The sequence below is a fragment of the Eretmochelys imbricata genome, chromosome 1 (assembly GCF_965152235.1).
Source record: "Eretmochelys imbricata isolate rEreImb1 chromosome 1, rEreImb1.hap1, whole genome shotgun sequence".
Classification (NCBI taxonomy): domain Eukaryota; kingdom Metazoa; phylum Chordata; order Testudines; family Cheloniidae; genus Eretmochelys; species Eretmochelys imbricata.
In genome coordinates this window covers 303,497,748-303,512,569 of record NC_135572.1, presented here as the reverse complement: position 1 = coordinate 303,512,569, position 14,822 = coordinate 303,497,748, and the positions used below count along the sequence as shown (strand labels likewise).

At 39.5% G+C, this 14,822-nt stretch overlaps 1 protein-coding gene across 1 annotated transcript in view; it reads right to left on the bottom strand.

The window, feature by feature from the left end:
• Window positions 1-14,822, bottom strand: part of NELL2 (neural EGFL like 2) — a gene marked incomplete at its 5' end in the record, with an annotated part of 251,214 nt that overhangs the window by 141,331 nt on the left and 95,061 nt on the right. The window contains 3 exons of the mRNA XM_077807767.1: window positions 4,623-4,751; window positions 9,872-9,974; window positions 13,056-13,147. Of these exons, the coding sequence (XP_077663893.1) occupies window positions 4,623-4,751; window positions 9,872-9,974; window positions 13,056-13,147 (324 nt within the window). The remainder of the gene's footprint in view (window positions 1-4,622; window positions 4,752-9,871; window positions 9,975-13,055; window positions 13,148-14,822) is intronic.

The following is a 14,822-nucleotide window of genomic DNA, read 5'->3' as shown; positions in this document are numbered from 1 at the left end:
TTACCTCTCTGTTAATGAAGTTCTGGGGCATTTCATTTCCTTTTTTTTAAAAAATATAAATAATTTCTCAACGTCTTTATGTACCACAGCGCAGCTTTCCCCTTCCACTCCCTCTGGCTCCTTGGCAATGATTACCCTGGCTACAGAATGCACTGGCTACATGTTGGTTTCTTCACTGCCCCTGCATCATCCCCCATCTGTCTGGCTGTTCAGCACAGCTCAATTCTCCCTCCTCAGAACTTCTCCCCATGAAAAGATGGGCAGCATCAGCATCGACCTTGCAGATGGAGGATCTGGGGAGAGGATACAGGAAGAGTAGAGACTAACCTGGAGTAATGTGGTCATTTTTGAAAGGGGGGACCAGTATTGGGGGCACAGAAATATGGGGTGTTTTGAGGGACAGAAATAAAGCCCCTCCAACATCCCTCAATTCACATCTCTAACCCCCTCCTTTCCATCTCACTGTTCCCTGCACTGTTCCAACATCCTCCCACATTTCCAATCACTGTTCCAATCCCTTATATTTCCTCCAACTGCTCTGAAACCGTTCTAACTTCTCTGATATTCCACCTGTCTCACCTATTGCTCTGATTGCCCCCCACTGGTCTGAGGCCCCACACCAGCTCCACAGTCCTCCTTGCCATTCCACGCCCTTGGTAAGCCTGGAGGGGCCAGGAGGAGGTGGGCTCTGAGAGGAACATGTGCCGGCTAGAGGCAGGAAGGGACAGGAGAGTGGAGATGTAAAGTCCCTACTCCAAATCTAGGCCTCATATGTGAGGACAGGGCTTTATACATCCATCTGCAGCACAGGAGGCTCAGAGAGCTGTGAAATGGCCCATTCATCTCAATGAGATATTCACAGTTGAATGACAACACCCCTTGGAGATGAATGCAGCCTGAAACAACAGCTCTGAGAGGAGTGAACTGCTCCATTCAGCTCACTGTCTTGTTCTTATTCCCATTTAGTATCCCATCTCACACAAAGGGGGGCAGGGAGAGGGGATCAGACCACCCCAGAGAGACAGCCCCACCCCCGAAGGTCCCAGCTCACAACCAGGGAATGAAGTGTCAAGGGAGGGGCTCAAATCCTCCATAGAGGGGCAAGGCCCCACAGACCCCAGCTCACACATTGTAAGTGTCCCTGCTTTCTCATTCTCTCCCTTCCCTCTTTGTGTGAGGCACATCCCCTTCCAGCCCACAAATGTTGCCCTGAGAAATGAGGCTATGAATGGGAGGCATCACTCCCTATCACATGGCCTGGCCATGACAAGGGGAGCGGGGGAAGGGGTGGTGGCTTCAAATGTGAGGGGAGAATGTGGGGCTGACAGACACCCCCATCCCTAATTTCCCTCACTGCTCCTGGAACATACACACATCCTCCCACTTGACCTCCCAATCCTTCCCTCCCTCACTCCTAATCCAGACCTCAGTATTATTTTCACAATACATTTTAATTAATAAAAGATGAAGTTCTACATTTTCTTTAACAAAACCAAATTCCTTGTATTGTTTCTTAATAACAATAACAAAAAATTCTCTTTCTGAAAATTATGAACTAGATTCACATGCTGACATTCCTGATTCATCATTGCTTCCTGAATGTTAAAAATAATCTTATCTTGTTTTATATTGTTCTTAGACTATCATTCCTGGCTACATTTCTTTTTACCTCAAGAATTCTAAAATCTAAAAATGGACTTGTTCTTTTCTGACTTAAGAAGCTCAATTATGTTCCATTTTTGGGACACAACGTCTAGGAACCTACTTACAGACCAGAACCTGTAACTTGTATATGAAGTATTATTTGATTTTTACAACTACAATTATTGCTATATATTATTACAAAGGCACAATAAAAAATATTAAAAAATGGTATTCAAGAAAAGCAGTCATGATACTTGAAAAATACTGATGCATTTGCAAGAAGTTGGTATGAGAAACAATGTTCATGATTTAAGTTGACTTTAAGAAACAGCTAATAACATACAATACAAAGAATTAGAGAGACAAGGTGGGTGAGGTAATATCTTTTATTTGTCTGTCTCTCCAACAGAAGTTGGTCCAATAAAAGATATTACTGCACCTACCTTTTCTCTCTAATATCCTGAGATGGACACAGACACAACTAAACTGCATATACAATTAATTTTTTTTTTAAATCACATATAGGTTATTAAGGTTGCGAAGTCAAGCACTCAAAAGCTAGGAAATACCAGACTTAAAGTTGCCTGTGGCCCTAGCTATGAAAACCTGCTGTTCCCTCATCCAAACCATTTCACTAAAGGGATCATGGATAAGGGTCTCATTTTTCACATATTGTGTGAAGAGCGACTGCTAAATATAACAGGCTCTAACTGGACTGTGTGCTGGGGAGATCCACAGAGATCAGGATTCCTTCTCTCCCTTACAGGCTGTAGAGTAGAGCAAACCATTATTAAAGTCTCAGGCCAACATTATTCCCCACAGCTTCTGCACTGTCCTGTCAACTGGGAAATAGCTGGTGGACCCATATACAGTAACTCCTCACTTAACATTGTAGTTATGTTCCTGAAAAATGCGACTTTAAGTGAAACCATGCTAAGCAAATCCAATTTCCCCATAAGAATTAATGTAAATGGGGCGGGGGGTTAAGTTCCACGGAAATTTTTTTTGCCAGACAAAAGGCATTATATACATTTTAAACAATGTTAAACAAGCAATTTAATACAGGTATATGTTTTAAACAGAGAAGGTGCCCCTGTCTTACCCTACACAGGCACAACCCACTGGCACTAGAGATGAGGCAGGCAAAGAGGCTGAAGGTGCTGTAGGCTAGGAGAAGCATGTTGCGCAGCAGCGGCAGCTTCCCCTACTCTGCAAGCATCAGGGGTGTGGGGGGGCTCAACCCTCAGCCCGCCCACTCTCTCCAAGTCCCCATCCTTGACCCGCCTCTTCTCCCCCCACCTCCTCCCCCTTTACCTCCTGCCCGGGGCAATCAGCTGGCTTGCTGCTTTTGGGAGACAGGGGAGGGAGGGAGAGCCTGCGCACCAAGTCCTCGCTCCTCCCCCCTCCCTCCAAAATGCCGCAAACCAGCTGATTGCTGCAGGCAGGAGGCAGGGCAGGGAGTGGGGAGGCATGCCAAGTTCTCGTTCCTCCCCGCTCCCTCCTGCCCGGGGCAATCAGCTGGCTTGTCACTTTTGGGAGATAGGGGAGGGAGGGGGAGCCTGCGCACCAAGTCCTCGCTCCTCCCTGCTCCCTCCTGCCTCCAAAATGCCGCAAGCCATCTGATTGCTGCGGGCAGGAGGCGGGGGGAGGAGAGGGAAGGTGCTGATCTGCAGGGTCTGCCAGTGGGCAGGAGGCGCTGTGGGGAGAGGGGCAGGGCACAGGGAGGTTGTCAGCTGTGGAGAAAGCAGGCAACTAAACAACGTAAGAGTGGAGCATTGCACAACTTTAAACGAGCATGTTCCCTAATTGATCAGCAATGTAACAATGAAACAAAGTTAACCAGGACGACTTTAAGTGAGGGGTTACTGTAGTTGCAGATCCAGGACCCCAACTCCTACCTAACCTCCAAAGACTGTGTGTGTGCTATGTCCCAGCATTATTTCCTGCCTACATAAAAGGGCTATTTGGGTTATCCTGCAGCCAAATCTCTGCAAGACCATGGAGAGAGGTGCAGGACTTGCTCCTGGATGACTTAAAGCTCTACTCAAGACAATAAGTCAAAAATGCTGTGCTAGTCTTAGAGTAAACATTAAACAGAGGTCTCTGTGAAATGGAATTGCAGTCTAGTCACGCAGATTCCTATGCACATTATTAATTTTACACGTGAATAGTCCCAATAAAGTCAATGGGACTATTTATTTCATTAAAATAAAATTATATGTATTATTGTTTGCAAAGTTAAGCCAAAGGAATCAACCTCCAAATCCTTACAACCTGAGGGCCCTAATCCTACAAGCACTTATGTCTTACTTATATGACTGGTCCCACTGAAAGTTATTTATGTTGTAAGTGTTCACAGAATCAAGGCCTTCATGAGAAAGGCACAGGTGGATGGCAGGAGAGAGGGAGGCAAGATAAAAGCAGAGTGATATTTGGCACATATCTTGCTACAGCTGCGATGTTTTTATTAGAATTTTATGAGCATGTTAAAATTTGAACTATAGAAACTGCCTCTATCTGGTAAATGGGACATTGGTTTTAAATCAGTGGGACTGTTAAAATAGTAAGTTTTTACACAATGTGAATAAAGGTATTAGAATCTGGTCCCTACTGTCTATTTACTATATTTTGGGGGAGGAGACTAGTGGCAAAATAAAGTCCTGATTAAAAGCTACATTAAAATGTGTACCAACTAAAAGCTATTCTAATGTGTGACTTTTAGATTATCTGATTAATGAAAAGAGAACAGATTTTGCAGTGCAAGTATTGCTTCAAATTCAAGAACTTAGCCATATTAACTTATAACTGACACAGATCAGGGATTTTTAAAAAATTCTTAATTTGAGAGAGAATTATTTTAGCTGATTAAATTTGCTGCATTTAATGGTCCCATCACTTTGAAAACTTGTGAATTAATACATTCTTCATGCAGTAATCCACAGTACTTTATACAGCTGAGCACCTTCACAACGGGTTACCTTCACAGTAGGCATTGTCCTCTCGAAGGGCTCTGAAACCATCTCGGCAGCTACACACAGCCCTGTCCTCTAGGTTTCTGCAGACAGAATGCTCCATGCAGTTATGTCCTTCAGAACAAAAGTTATGGCCTGCATGAAAACAAAAGTGATAGTTAAAAATAGGCTTGAAAGGATTAGATTTTTACCACTGTCAGTAAACATCGATTTCACCATACACGCCCAAACTGATGAAAAAATATTTTCATCTATAATCATCAAAATTTACAGGCAGGTAAAGTAAGAAAAATGCAGCTTGATAACTTATTAGAGTCCTACCTTAATGTATATACAATGGGAGATAGTGTAGCTGGAGCAGAGCTCCCCTTAGGTAGCTTTAAGTTTTTAAATCTAGATGTCTGTCATTAAATATTTATTGTCTGACAAACACACACACACACACACACACACCCCTATAATTTCACACAATTTAAAAATTTAAAACAAAGAACTCACAGAATGCTTAAAAATAAACATCTACATAATCCGTCAAAATTATAAAAAAAAAAGTCAAATTCTCAAGCCTAGTTAAAATGAATCCAAAGATAAAACATCTTCTCTGTTGAATGCATTCCAATCTTTTCTCAGTTAGGCTACAGAATCCTATTCAGGAAACTATTTTTCTTAGGAGACACACAGTTTACCTTGATATTAGGAGTGTAGCATCTCAGGGGGAGTAGGATAGGCTACAGAGCCTGTCTCTCTTGGTCTCAGGTTCAACTCCAGGTCAGTGATGAAAAGAAGCTATTATCATCTGATGTCTGTTAGATGGCATATTTAAATCTCTTTACCTTCTTTTTGTCAATGGTTATTTTTACAGGATCTTCAACTTTTTTCATTTTTCTTATTAAAGTTGGAATTTATGGAGGTTGCTCAGTAACTCAGCAGCCCATTTATTAATGGGATTGCTTTCCTCCAAGCACTTATTGTTCCCCAGGTATATTTGTAAAACCTTTCATATTCCCTGAAAGCTTCGGCTATCATTAACTTATTTTACTTTTTTGTTGCCCTTCTCTTTTCCCTTCAAGCGCTAACTGACTGAATATACTTGTATAAGTGCTACCTCTGATATTTCAGTGATGTTTTCTTTTTAATCTTATTGTTAGCAGCTCCTCTTGAAGCCACATTGGCTCTTTGTTTCTTGCATTCCTCTTTTTAAGAGAGATTTTTAATGTATTTTTAGCTTTCTCCCAAATAGCAGATTTTAAACGAGTCTTCCCATTCACTCAGTAGATTTCTTAATTTCCCAAATTTGCTTTTTTGAAATCCAGCACCACTGTATTGCTATACTTGGTGAGTCTGTTCTTTACTGTGATGAATTCAAACAGGTTATGGGTAATTTTAAGCTGCCATATAATTTTCACACACTACATCAATATTTTGTACAGTTGGGCTGCACCACTTTTTCCATCTTTTTATTAGGGTTGTCAAGAGATTAAAAAAATAAATCATGACTAATCACACTGTTAAAGAATAACAGAATACCATTTATTTAAATATTTTGGATGTTTTCTACATTTTCAAATATATTGATTTCAATTACCACACAGAATACAAAGTGGACAGTGTTCACTTCATATTATTTTTATTACAAATATTTGCGCTGTAAAAAACAAAACAAATAGTATTTTTCAATTCACCTAATACAAATAATGTAGTGCGATCTCTTTATCATGAAAGTTGAACTTATAAATGTAGAATTATATACAAAAAATAATTGCACCCAAAAATAAAACAACATAAAACTTTAGAGTCTACAAGTCCACTCAGCGCTACTTCTTATTTAGCCAATTGCTCAGACAAACAAGTTTGTTTACATTTGCAGGAGATAATGCTGCCCACTTCTTGTTTTCAATGTCACCTGAACGTGAGAACAGGCGTTAGCATGGCACTGTTGTAGCTGGCATCACAAAATATTTACATGCCAAATGCGCTAAAGATTCATATGTCCCTTCATGCTTCAACCACCATTCCAGAGGACATGCGTCCATGCTGATGATGGGTTCTGCTCAATAATGATCCAAAGCAGTGCAGACTGATGCATATTCATTTTCATCATCTGAGTCAGATGCCACCAGCAGAAGATTGATTTCTGTTGTTTCTGTATCAGAGTGTTGCTCTTTTAAGTCTTCTGAAAGCATGCTCCACACGTCATCCCTCTCAGATTTTGGAAGGTACTTCAGATTCTTAAACCTTGGGTCGAGTGCTGTAGCTTTCTTCAGAAATCTCACATTGGTACCCTCTTTGCATTTTGTCAAATCTGCAGTGAAAGTGTTCGTAAAACGAACATGTGCCGGGTCATCATCCAAGATTGCTATAACATGAAATATATGACAGAAGGCGGGTAAAACAGATCAGGAGACATACAATTCTCTCCCAAGGAGTTCAGTCACAAGTGTAATTAACACATTTTTTTAGAATGAGTGTCATCAGCATGGAAACACGTCCTCTGGAATGGTGGCCGAAGCGTGAAGGGGCATATGAATGTTTAGCATAACTGGCATGTAAATACCTTGCAATGCCAGCTACAAAAGTCCCATGCAAACGCCTGTTCTCACTTTCAGGTGACATTGTAAATAAGAAGCAGGCAGCATTATGTAAACAAATGTAAATGTTAATGTAAATAAACTTGTTTGTCTTAGTGATTGACTGAATAAGAAGTAGGACTGTGTGGAATTGTAGGCTCTAAAGTTTTACATTGTGTCATTTTTGAGTGCAGTTATGTAACCAAAAAACAAAAACAAAAAAAAAATCTATATTTGTAAGATGCACTTTCACGATAAAGAGGTTGCACTTCGGTACTTGTATGAGGTGAATTGAAAAATACTATTTCTCTGTTTATCATTTTGACAGTGCAAATATTTGCAATAAAAAATATAATGCGAGCACTATACACTTTGTAGTCTGTATTGAAATCAATATATTTGAAAATGTACAAAAACATCCAAAATATTTAATACATTTCAATTGGTATTCTATTGTTTAACAGTGTGATTTATCGTGATTAACTTTTTAAATCGCGATTAATTTTTTGAGTTAATCTCGTGAGTTAACGGAGATTAATCGACAGCTCTACTTTTTATTATTATTTTCAGTGATTTAATTGCTCTAGACTTGTTTAAAAAAATCAGTATTAGGATTAGCCAAACAGTAATCTTTCACAATTCCTTTTTCAGTTCCTGCTTCCTTGCACAAGGCTCCTATAGGACAATGAACAGAACTGATCAGGGTTCAGGAGGGACCTAGTTTGGTATGACAGGAGTGGCTGAGTAGTACAAGCTGGGGTGAGGCTGCCGCCAGGATAAACCCAAACCTGTCATTATGTAGCAAAGATCTATATGCATGCTCAATAAAGATCTCTTTCCCTACAACTCCACTTGCCTGCTTCATCATTTCTTGTTAATGAAATATCCCCCATCTTCGTCAACTTTTCAGTAATGTTTATGTTTGCATTTAAAATAGAGAAAAAATTAGAATCTGCTTTAAGGCATAGTCAGAGGTGTGGGGGTCATTGCTGTTTTGGTCTGGGGGGAGGGGAGTGTCTCTGCATGCATGAGCCCAGTCTGAAGGTGTAAGAACCAGGCAGACCAGGATCAACAGTACAGGCAGAGAGAATTTTGAATTGCTGATATGATCATGACACTAACTTCATGTCCCTACCATGGTAACTCAGGCACACTTCTTTTAAAGTACTACAATAATACCCTCCTTGGCATGGTTTGTTGCAGTAGTGTACATGCATTTCTCAACTTCCCATTCATTTTTATTTTTTAAAAATACTACCACACTGCTATTATGTGAAACAGGAGATTCAGGAGCAAAAATCCCTACGTTTTAAACAACATTAAGGGCCATTTGTTGCTCTCAGCACATTTCACAACTCCCATTGATGCTGATGGAGTGCTGTGCACATCAAGACCAGTATTTGGCCCTATAGCTGACAAATGGCAAAGGCCACCCTTTGTCCTATTTTTTTTTCTTCCTCACAGAAGTCTGAAATAAGGACAAAGTGTCAGCCTTTAGTTTTTGATTTCCTGGCTTTTATCAGTTTGTATCAGAACCATAGCATTACAGAATAGTAAGTGTACAATTTTCCACTAATCAATAGATCGCCATAAACTACAAAGCAATATAGGAGAACATGTGCTGCAGATTAACGCTGTATCAAAGTATGATTTTAAGAATAAGATCCATAGCTCATGAGAGATAAGGCTAGGATGATTCATTCAGGACTGAAAACGTTCAGAAACAAGCACTACAGCTGCCAACTATTAGATTTATTGAGCTCAGTGAGTGAAGTTTTTTTGTTTGTTTTTAAGATTTCACTGTAAGTTTTTACCAGGAAAAAAAAATCCCTTTTGACTGTGATAGACTTCAAGACCTACACACACTTCTGTTAAGTTATTTTCTTCCATCTTAGTCTTATCTCTCTTCTGGATGTCATTAATCATATCATTTGTGTCTGTGTAGCGGACGATTTGCATGTCTCCAGTATTCCCCAAATCAACGTATATCTAACCCAAGCCAAAGACTGTGATGGCTTGTTTCCTGCCAGAACTCAGTTTATCACAGTTTAACTATTGGAGAAATAGGAACAGACTTTCTGCTTTGAAGATGCAGCTGCTCACAGCTGGGAGGGTACCAATATTACCCAGTATTATAACAGTACGTCACAGAGCCCTTGGCAGTTCCTTACATCTCTAGCCTTGCACTGAAAGTCCAGGCACATTCCATCTGTTTGGCCTATGTGTAAAAATTTGAGAAGTACAGTACACTATAATTCCCAAAGCTTTTGATTCTATATTCAGAAGGCAATCTAAAAGTGCTAAGAGGGGGAAATGATACAAATTTACTCTGATTTTCTATAAATCTGCAAAGCACATGTCCACTGCAGAAGGGCCCTTAGGGATGTGTGTGTGTACGCGTGCATGCATAAATAAAGCACTTTAAAATGGTGACATCAATCATGTATAATCCCTTAGGATTTTTCTTTTGTATGTAATACATGAATGCTGCCAGCCCCATTCAGCAAAATTTACATTATTACACCTGATTCACACAGTTTTCAGACTCCTTGATGTGTACATTATCTATTCAGTTTTACAGTATCTCCAGTGACGAAAAAGATGTTTTACTCCAAAACTATAAAAAATTAATAAATGATAAATACTGCACATTACACTGAGCGCAGGCAGATCCTGCTACTTTCTTACCTTTACAAACTTTGCAGCAACTGTGAGACAAGGAGATTTGTTGAGAATCTGGGCAGTTCAAGGTTGGGCAGTCTGATTTTGTAGTGCGCTGCATTTTGTGGTCCTATTAAATTAGGGTAATTATTCAATACTAGAGATAACAAATGCAGATGAATAATGCCTTTATTTTATTTATGCATTTAGATTTATAACAGACAGACAGCAAAGGGTGCCTATCTCAAACTCCAGGTACCTTTGACAATTTGAAATCACAACTAAACAAAACCAGCAGACACCTCCACTATATAGCAGAAACCACACCTGTTTAGTAAATGAAAAATAAGGAAACATTCCTCATCCTTCTCCAAAATTATCCACACGCAGCTTCCCTGTCCTCAAAAGCTTCTCCAGAAATCATGCCTAGAAGGTCAACAAATTAGTTCTCTTACGGACTGCAGGGGATCAAAGCTAGGGGGACTGCACAAATAATGCCATGCTAGCTGCTTCCTTTCTTTTACCTTAAGGGATCTCTAGTCTGAGTAACCTGTCTGATCTCAACTGTGGCTGTATGGCCCAAGGGAGAGGCAGTGGTATCTCATGAGGAGAGAGGTTTCTCAAATAGATTGGAGCCAGGCCATTTAGCACTTCAGAGGTCAAAACCAGTATGTTAAACCCCACCTGTGTATCCACTAGCAGCCAGTGGAGATCAGAGAGAATAAATGTAATATGCTCATAGTAAGATACCCAGTTTAACGAGCAGGCTGCTACATTGTACTCCAGCTTTAGTTTCCAAATGGCCCCAAGTAGAGTGCATTGCAATGATGTAGTCTTGGAGACACAAAGGTACAAATCACGGCAGCACAACACCTTCCTGAAAAGCCCCAGAGTCTTCTGAAATTCAGAATTTTTCTTAGCTATAAAGCTCTGTGTGTGGAAAGTGCCTAACACTTTGCATATACCATTATTATATAGTTGGTGTTTCATTTAAAATTATTATCCCAGGAAAAAGATGAGGATGAGACCAAAAAAAAAAAAGAAGTCTTCTGATCTTCCCAGACTCCATGGCACACAACCAGAATGAAACCTGAACCTGTAACAAACTAAACTAGAGCGTGAACTATACTGTATGTCACACAAAACACTCAAAAACCACCTAAAAGTGAACACATTTATGTAAGTGTGCGTGCTGAAGATTGGCCATTATAACAATGTGGTCTATTGCTAAACATGACTGAAATGTTGCAGAGTTTCTTTGTTTTTTTCAGATTTGAATGGGACAATGTGCTTAACTGCAGCAACCAAGAAAAAAAAGAAAAGTGATTTTCCATGTTTATGCACAACAAAATCCAGAAGGAGAAATTCCCTAAACTGCCCTGATAACATCAACACTGGCCTACAAGCAAGAAATCATGACCTATGCCATAACTCTCAAGTCTCTCTTGAGCAGAGGTCTTTAACTAGTTCTATTATATGTAGAAATATGTAGGTAATAAAATAGCATCTGCCTATGGGTACTCATTTTATCTACACATCTGACAGTATGTAGATTTGTTGCTCTGAAATGTCATTTCTAGTGTTGCTTTCTTGGCAGCAATAAGTAGTTCAGTGCTTGAGATTCTGAATTTTTATCACCAAAGTTCCCATAAAACATTTCTAAAAGCACAGTGAGAGACAAGTAAGGTGGCCAAATACGTACCCATTACCAATAGGCAGGTAGAGTCAAGCCGGGTGTTCTGGCTCACTATGTTCACTAATGTGCCCTCATAATTTCTAACTGCAATAAATATAAGGCAGCACCGTGCAGACTTTGATGACTATTATTCATATACAGATTGATCACCAATAGGAATTGTGTTGAAAATAGCAATTCACAGCCCTTAAAAGCGTAGGGCAGATTAAGCTGCATTTCCAGAATTACTTCAGACCTTATTTCTCAAGCAGCTGATTTTGCACCCTCCCTCAGCCCCTTGATTTCAATGTAACTAGTAGGGAGATAAGGTACTACTCACAAATAACTAAGGCCATCAGCACGTATCTCTTGATCTATAGACCTAATTTCTGAAATAGATTTATTGACAAATTATAATCACCAGTTCATAAAGCTACAGTAAAGTGGCTCAGAAAGCAGCTCTGGCACAATATCCTACTGGAGGAGGTGACAGCGAGGTCCAAGGACAGATGCACTCTTTCCAATAGAGGGGAAAAGGATCTGCTAGATTCAGGGGAAGCATCAGCCCTGGCACTGAGGCTGGAGTATTATCTGCCACATTTGCCTGACATCCACAGCTTTAAGGAGCTGGAGTTGGGAGAGCCTTTGCTCCCATTCTGTTTGACAGCACAGTTTCTTCCAACTCAGACCTTGTGGAATGTATATTCTTTTGCATACGGCAGTTGCACTCTGAGACAACATTACAATAAGCAGACAGGTCTTGCCTCTCTTTCCCCCACTAGAAATGCGCACCCAATTCTTCAGCTCCACATTGAAGCATGCATTTCTCTACCTGATAGCAAGCTCCACACCTAGGGAAGCAGAGTAGCATTCCACCTCGGTATCTCTCTGTGCACTTTCCACATGTAGAAGCACACTGCAGCATTTTGCCCTTAAATTGCATTTCTGGTCTGAAAAGTGACTGGGTTAAAATAATATTGTAAGGCTCAATGTTTAGTGTGTCTGACTCAATATCCAGTATGCTCCATTTACAAGTAGAATGATAGATTACCAAACTGCCAACCCTCCAAACACAACCTGAGATTTGACAGTCAAGTAGCATTCTTTCCTTCTCATACACCATTGCCAGCAAGAAATATCCTGTGGGCCAAATTCTGGTCTCATTTACATTTGTGTAACCCCCTTGTAGCTGAGCACATAAGATGGAGAAAATATGGCTGCACAGATATAAAAGAGAGCATAATGTGGCCTGCAGGATATTTATTATTGATGATAACGTATAAGAAATAAAAAAAGAACCCAGCTCAACTGAGAGATCCCAGATTGAATTTTCAGGGCTGGCAATTAGAAAAAATATTTGATTTGTAAAATTTGACGTGGAAATCAGCTGGACACAGTAAGCATGGAAACCCCTTGATGCCCTTTTAAAAGTCACTTGTCACAGAAGATACGTACACATTTTTATTCATCAGGACCTTATATGACATTTTAAACAGATTTATTGAAAGAAAAGTGTCCCATCAATGGTGTTCTTACCTTGCACTCAAAAAGAACACAGTCCCCTGAATTTGAATACACAGTTTCTCTCTGTCCTTCGAAGTAGGTTCTGCCTTCAAATACGCACACCACTTTAGGATAAAACAAAACAACAATTTGGGTAAGAAAGTTTTCAGTACTCTGGCTATAAAATTGGCTTATTTTCTTAAAGCTAAGCATATTTCAAAATTAAATGATCAATTCAACAACAAGTATATTCCATTCCAGGACACAGGAGTTTGGACAAGAGCAAAAAAGAACTGAAGAGGAGAGCCAAGAGAGGAGAAGGCCTCAAAAGCTAAGGGAGGAGAAGGTGTCAAGGAAAAACAGGGCATGGGAAGCTTGTGAGAGAACACAGGACAAAATAGAGCCTGCAAGTCTTGACTAGGAACAAATCACTGATGACCATAGTAGGAACAGTTTCAGCCAAGTGCAGAAGGTGGAAACCAGGCCAGAGGAGATTTAGTGGAAGGCAAATCAAGGTAGGCAGTCTAAAGTGCCCATCTGAAGGATGACATGATAGTAGTGGAACAGGTGGATGGAAAGCCAGTTTCCTGAGGATGGGGATGCTACTGCATGATGGGTAATCCCTGAAGTTGAATATGTTATATGTTATCATAGTGCTCTGATGTTTAACTACTCCAGGTAGATATTTAAAAGTTCAGTTCTAGTACCTCAATTATTCTCATTATTAAGTTTTATCTTTAAATTATATTTTATAATTTAAGAGCATATCTTCATTGCACGAGTTACTTGCACTGCAAGCAGGATCCGGCCTACAATTCTCAAATAGTATGGCTATATGCCAGCCATATATTGTGAGGTTTACTGCATCACACTGAAACATGTTTATACCAGTTTGCTCACTGACTATATTTTTAGCATTTAAAATTTTACGTAAAATATTTTCACATAATTTTTTTCCTTTTAAAAGGAGATAGCTATTGCAGTTATTATGTGGAAAAGTATAAAGATTGAATAGTGCAAATGCCAGAAGCAGAAAATCTGATATATCTGTGTTGCTTAGGACACTGTCAGAACTTAAACAACAATAGTCAGACAGGAATAGATAAAGGCTTTAAAATTCTAGATTAAATGAGAAAGGTCTAATTTACTAATCATTGATGCAAAAACAACAATTCTAGATATCACTGAGATGATTTAAATCAGTTGCCCTAGAATTCATTTACAGATGGAATTATCTATCCCATTTAAACTGAGTTTACAATTTATGGGCAAATCTAAAAATACATTATTTTCCATTTCACTACCATTATCATTACTGGTTTCAGAGTGGTAGCCTTTAGCCCACAAAAACTTATGCCCCAACAAATTTTTTAGTCTCTAAGGTGCCACAAGTACTCCTTGTTGTTTTTATTATTAATTATTATTATTATCATTATCATCATTATAGTGTTTAGTTTTTCCTTTACTCTTTTCACTATCAGACTATAAACATTTTTGCAAAATTTGTATTTATATTTTTGGAAAATTACCAACCAACTTTATATGTGTATGTTGGTGGGGGGAAGGAACATGGGAAAGCAGACTAAAACAACTTTTATTTTAATTTAATTTCTAAAATTTTACCTTCACTTTTTAAGGTACGGGCTGCATTTATCCAAGTGAAACTTGCCTACAGATACCAAATGCAGTCCTTTAGAATCATAGAATCATAGAATATCAGGGTTGGAAGGGACCTCAGAAGGTCATCTAGTCCAACCCCCTGCTCAAAAGCAGGACCCATCCCCAATTAAATCATCCCAG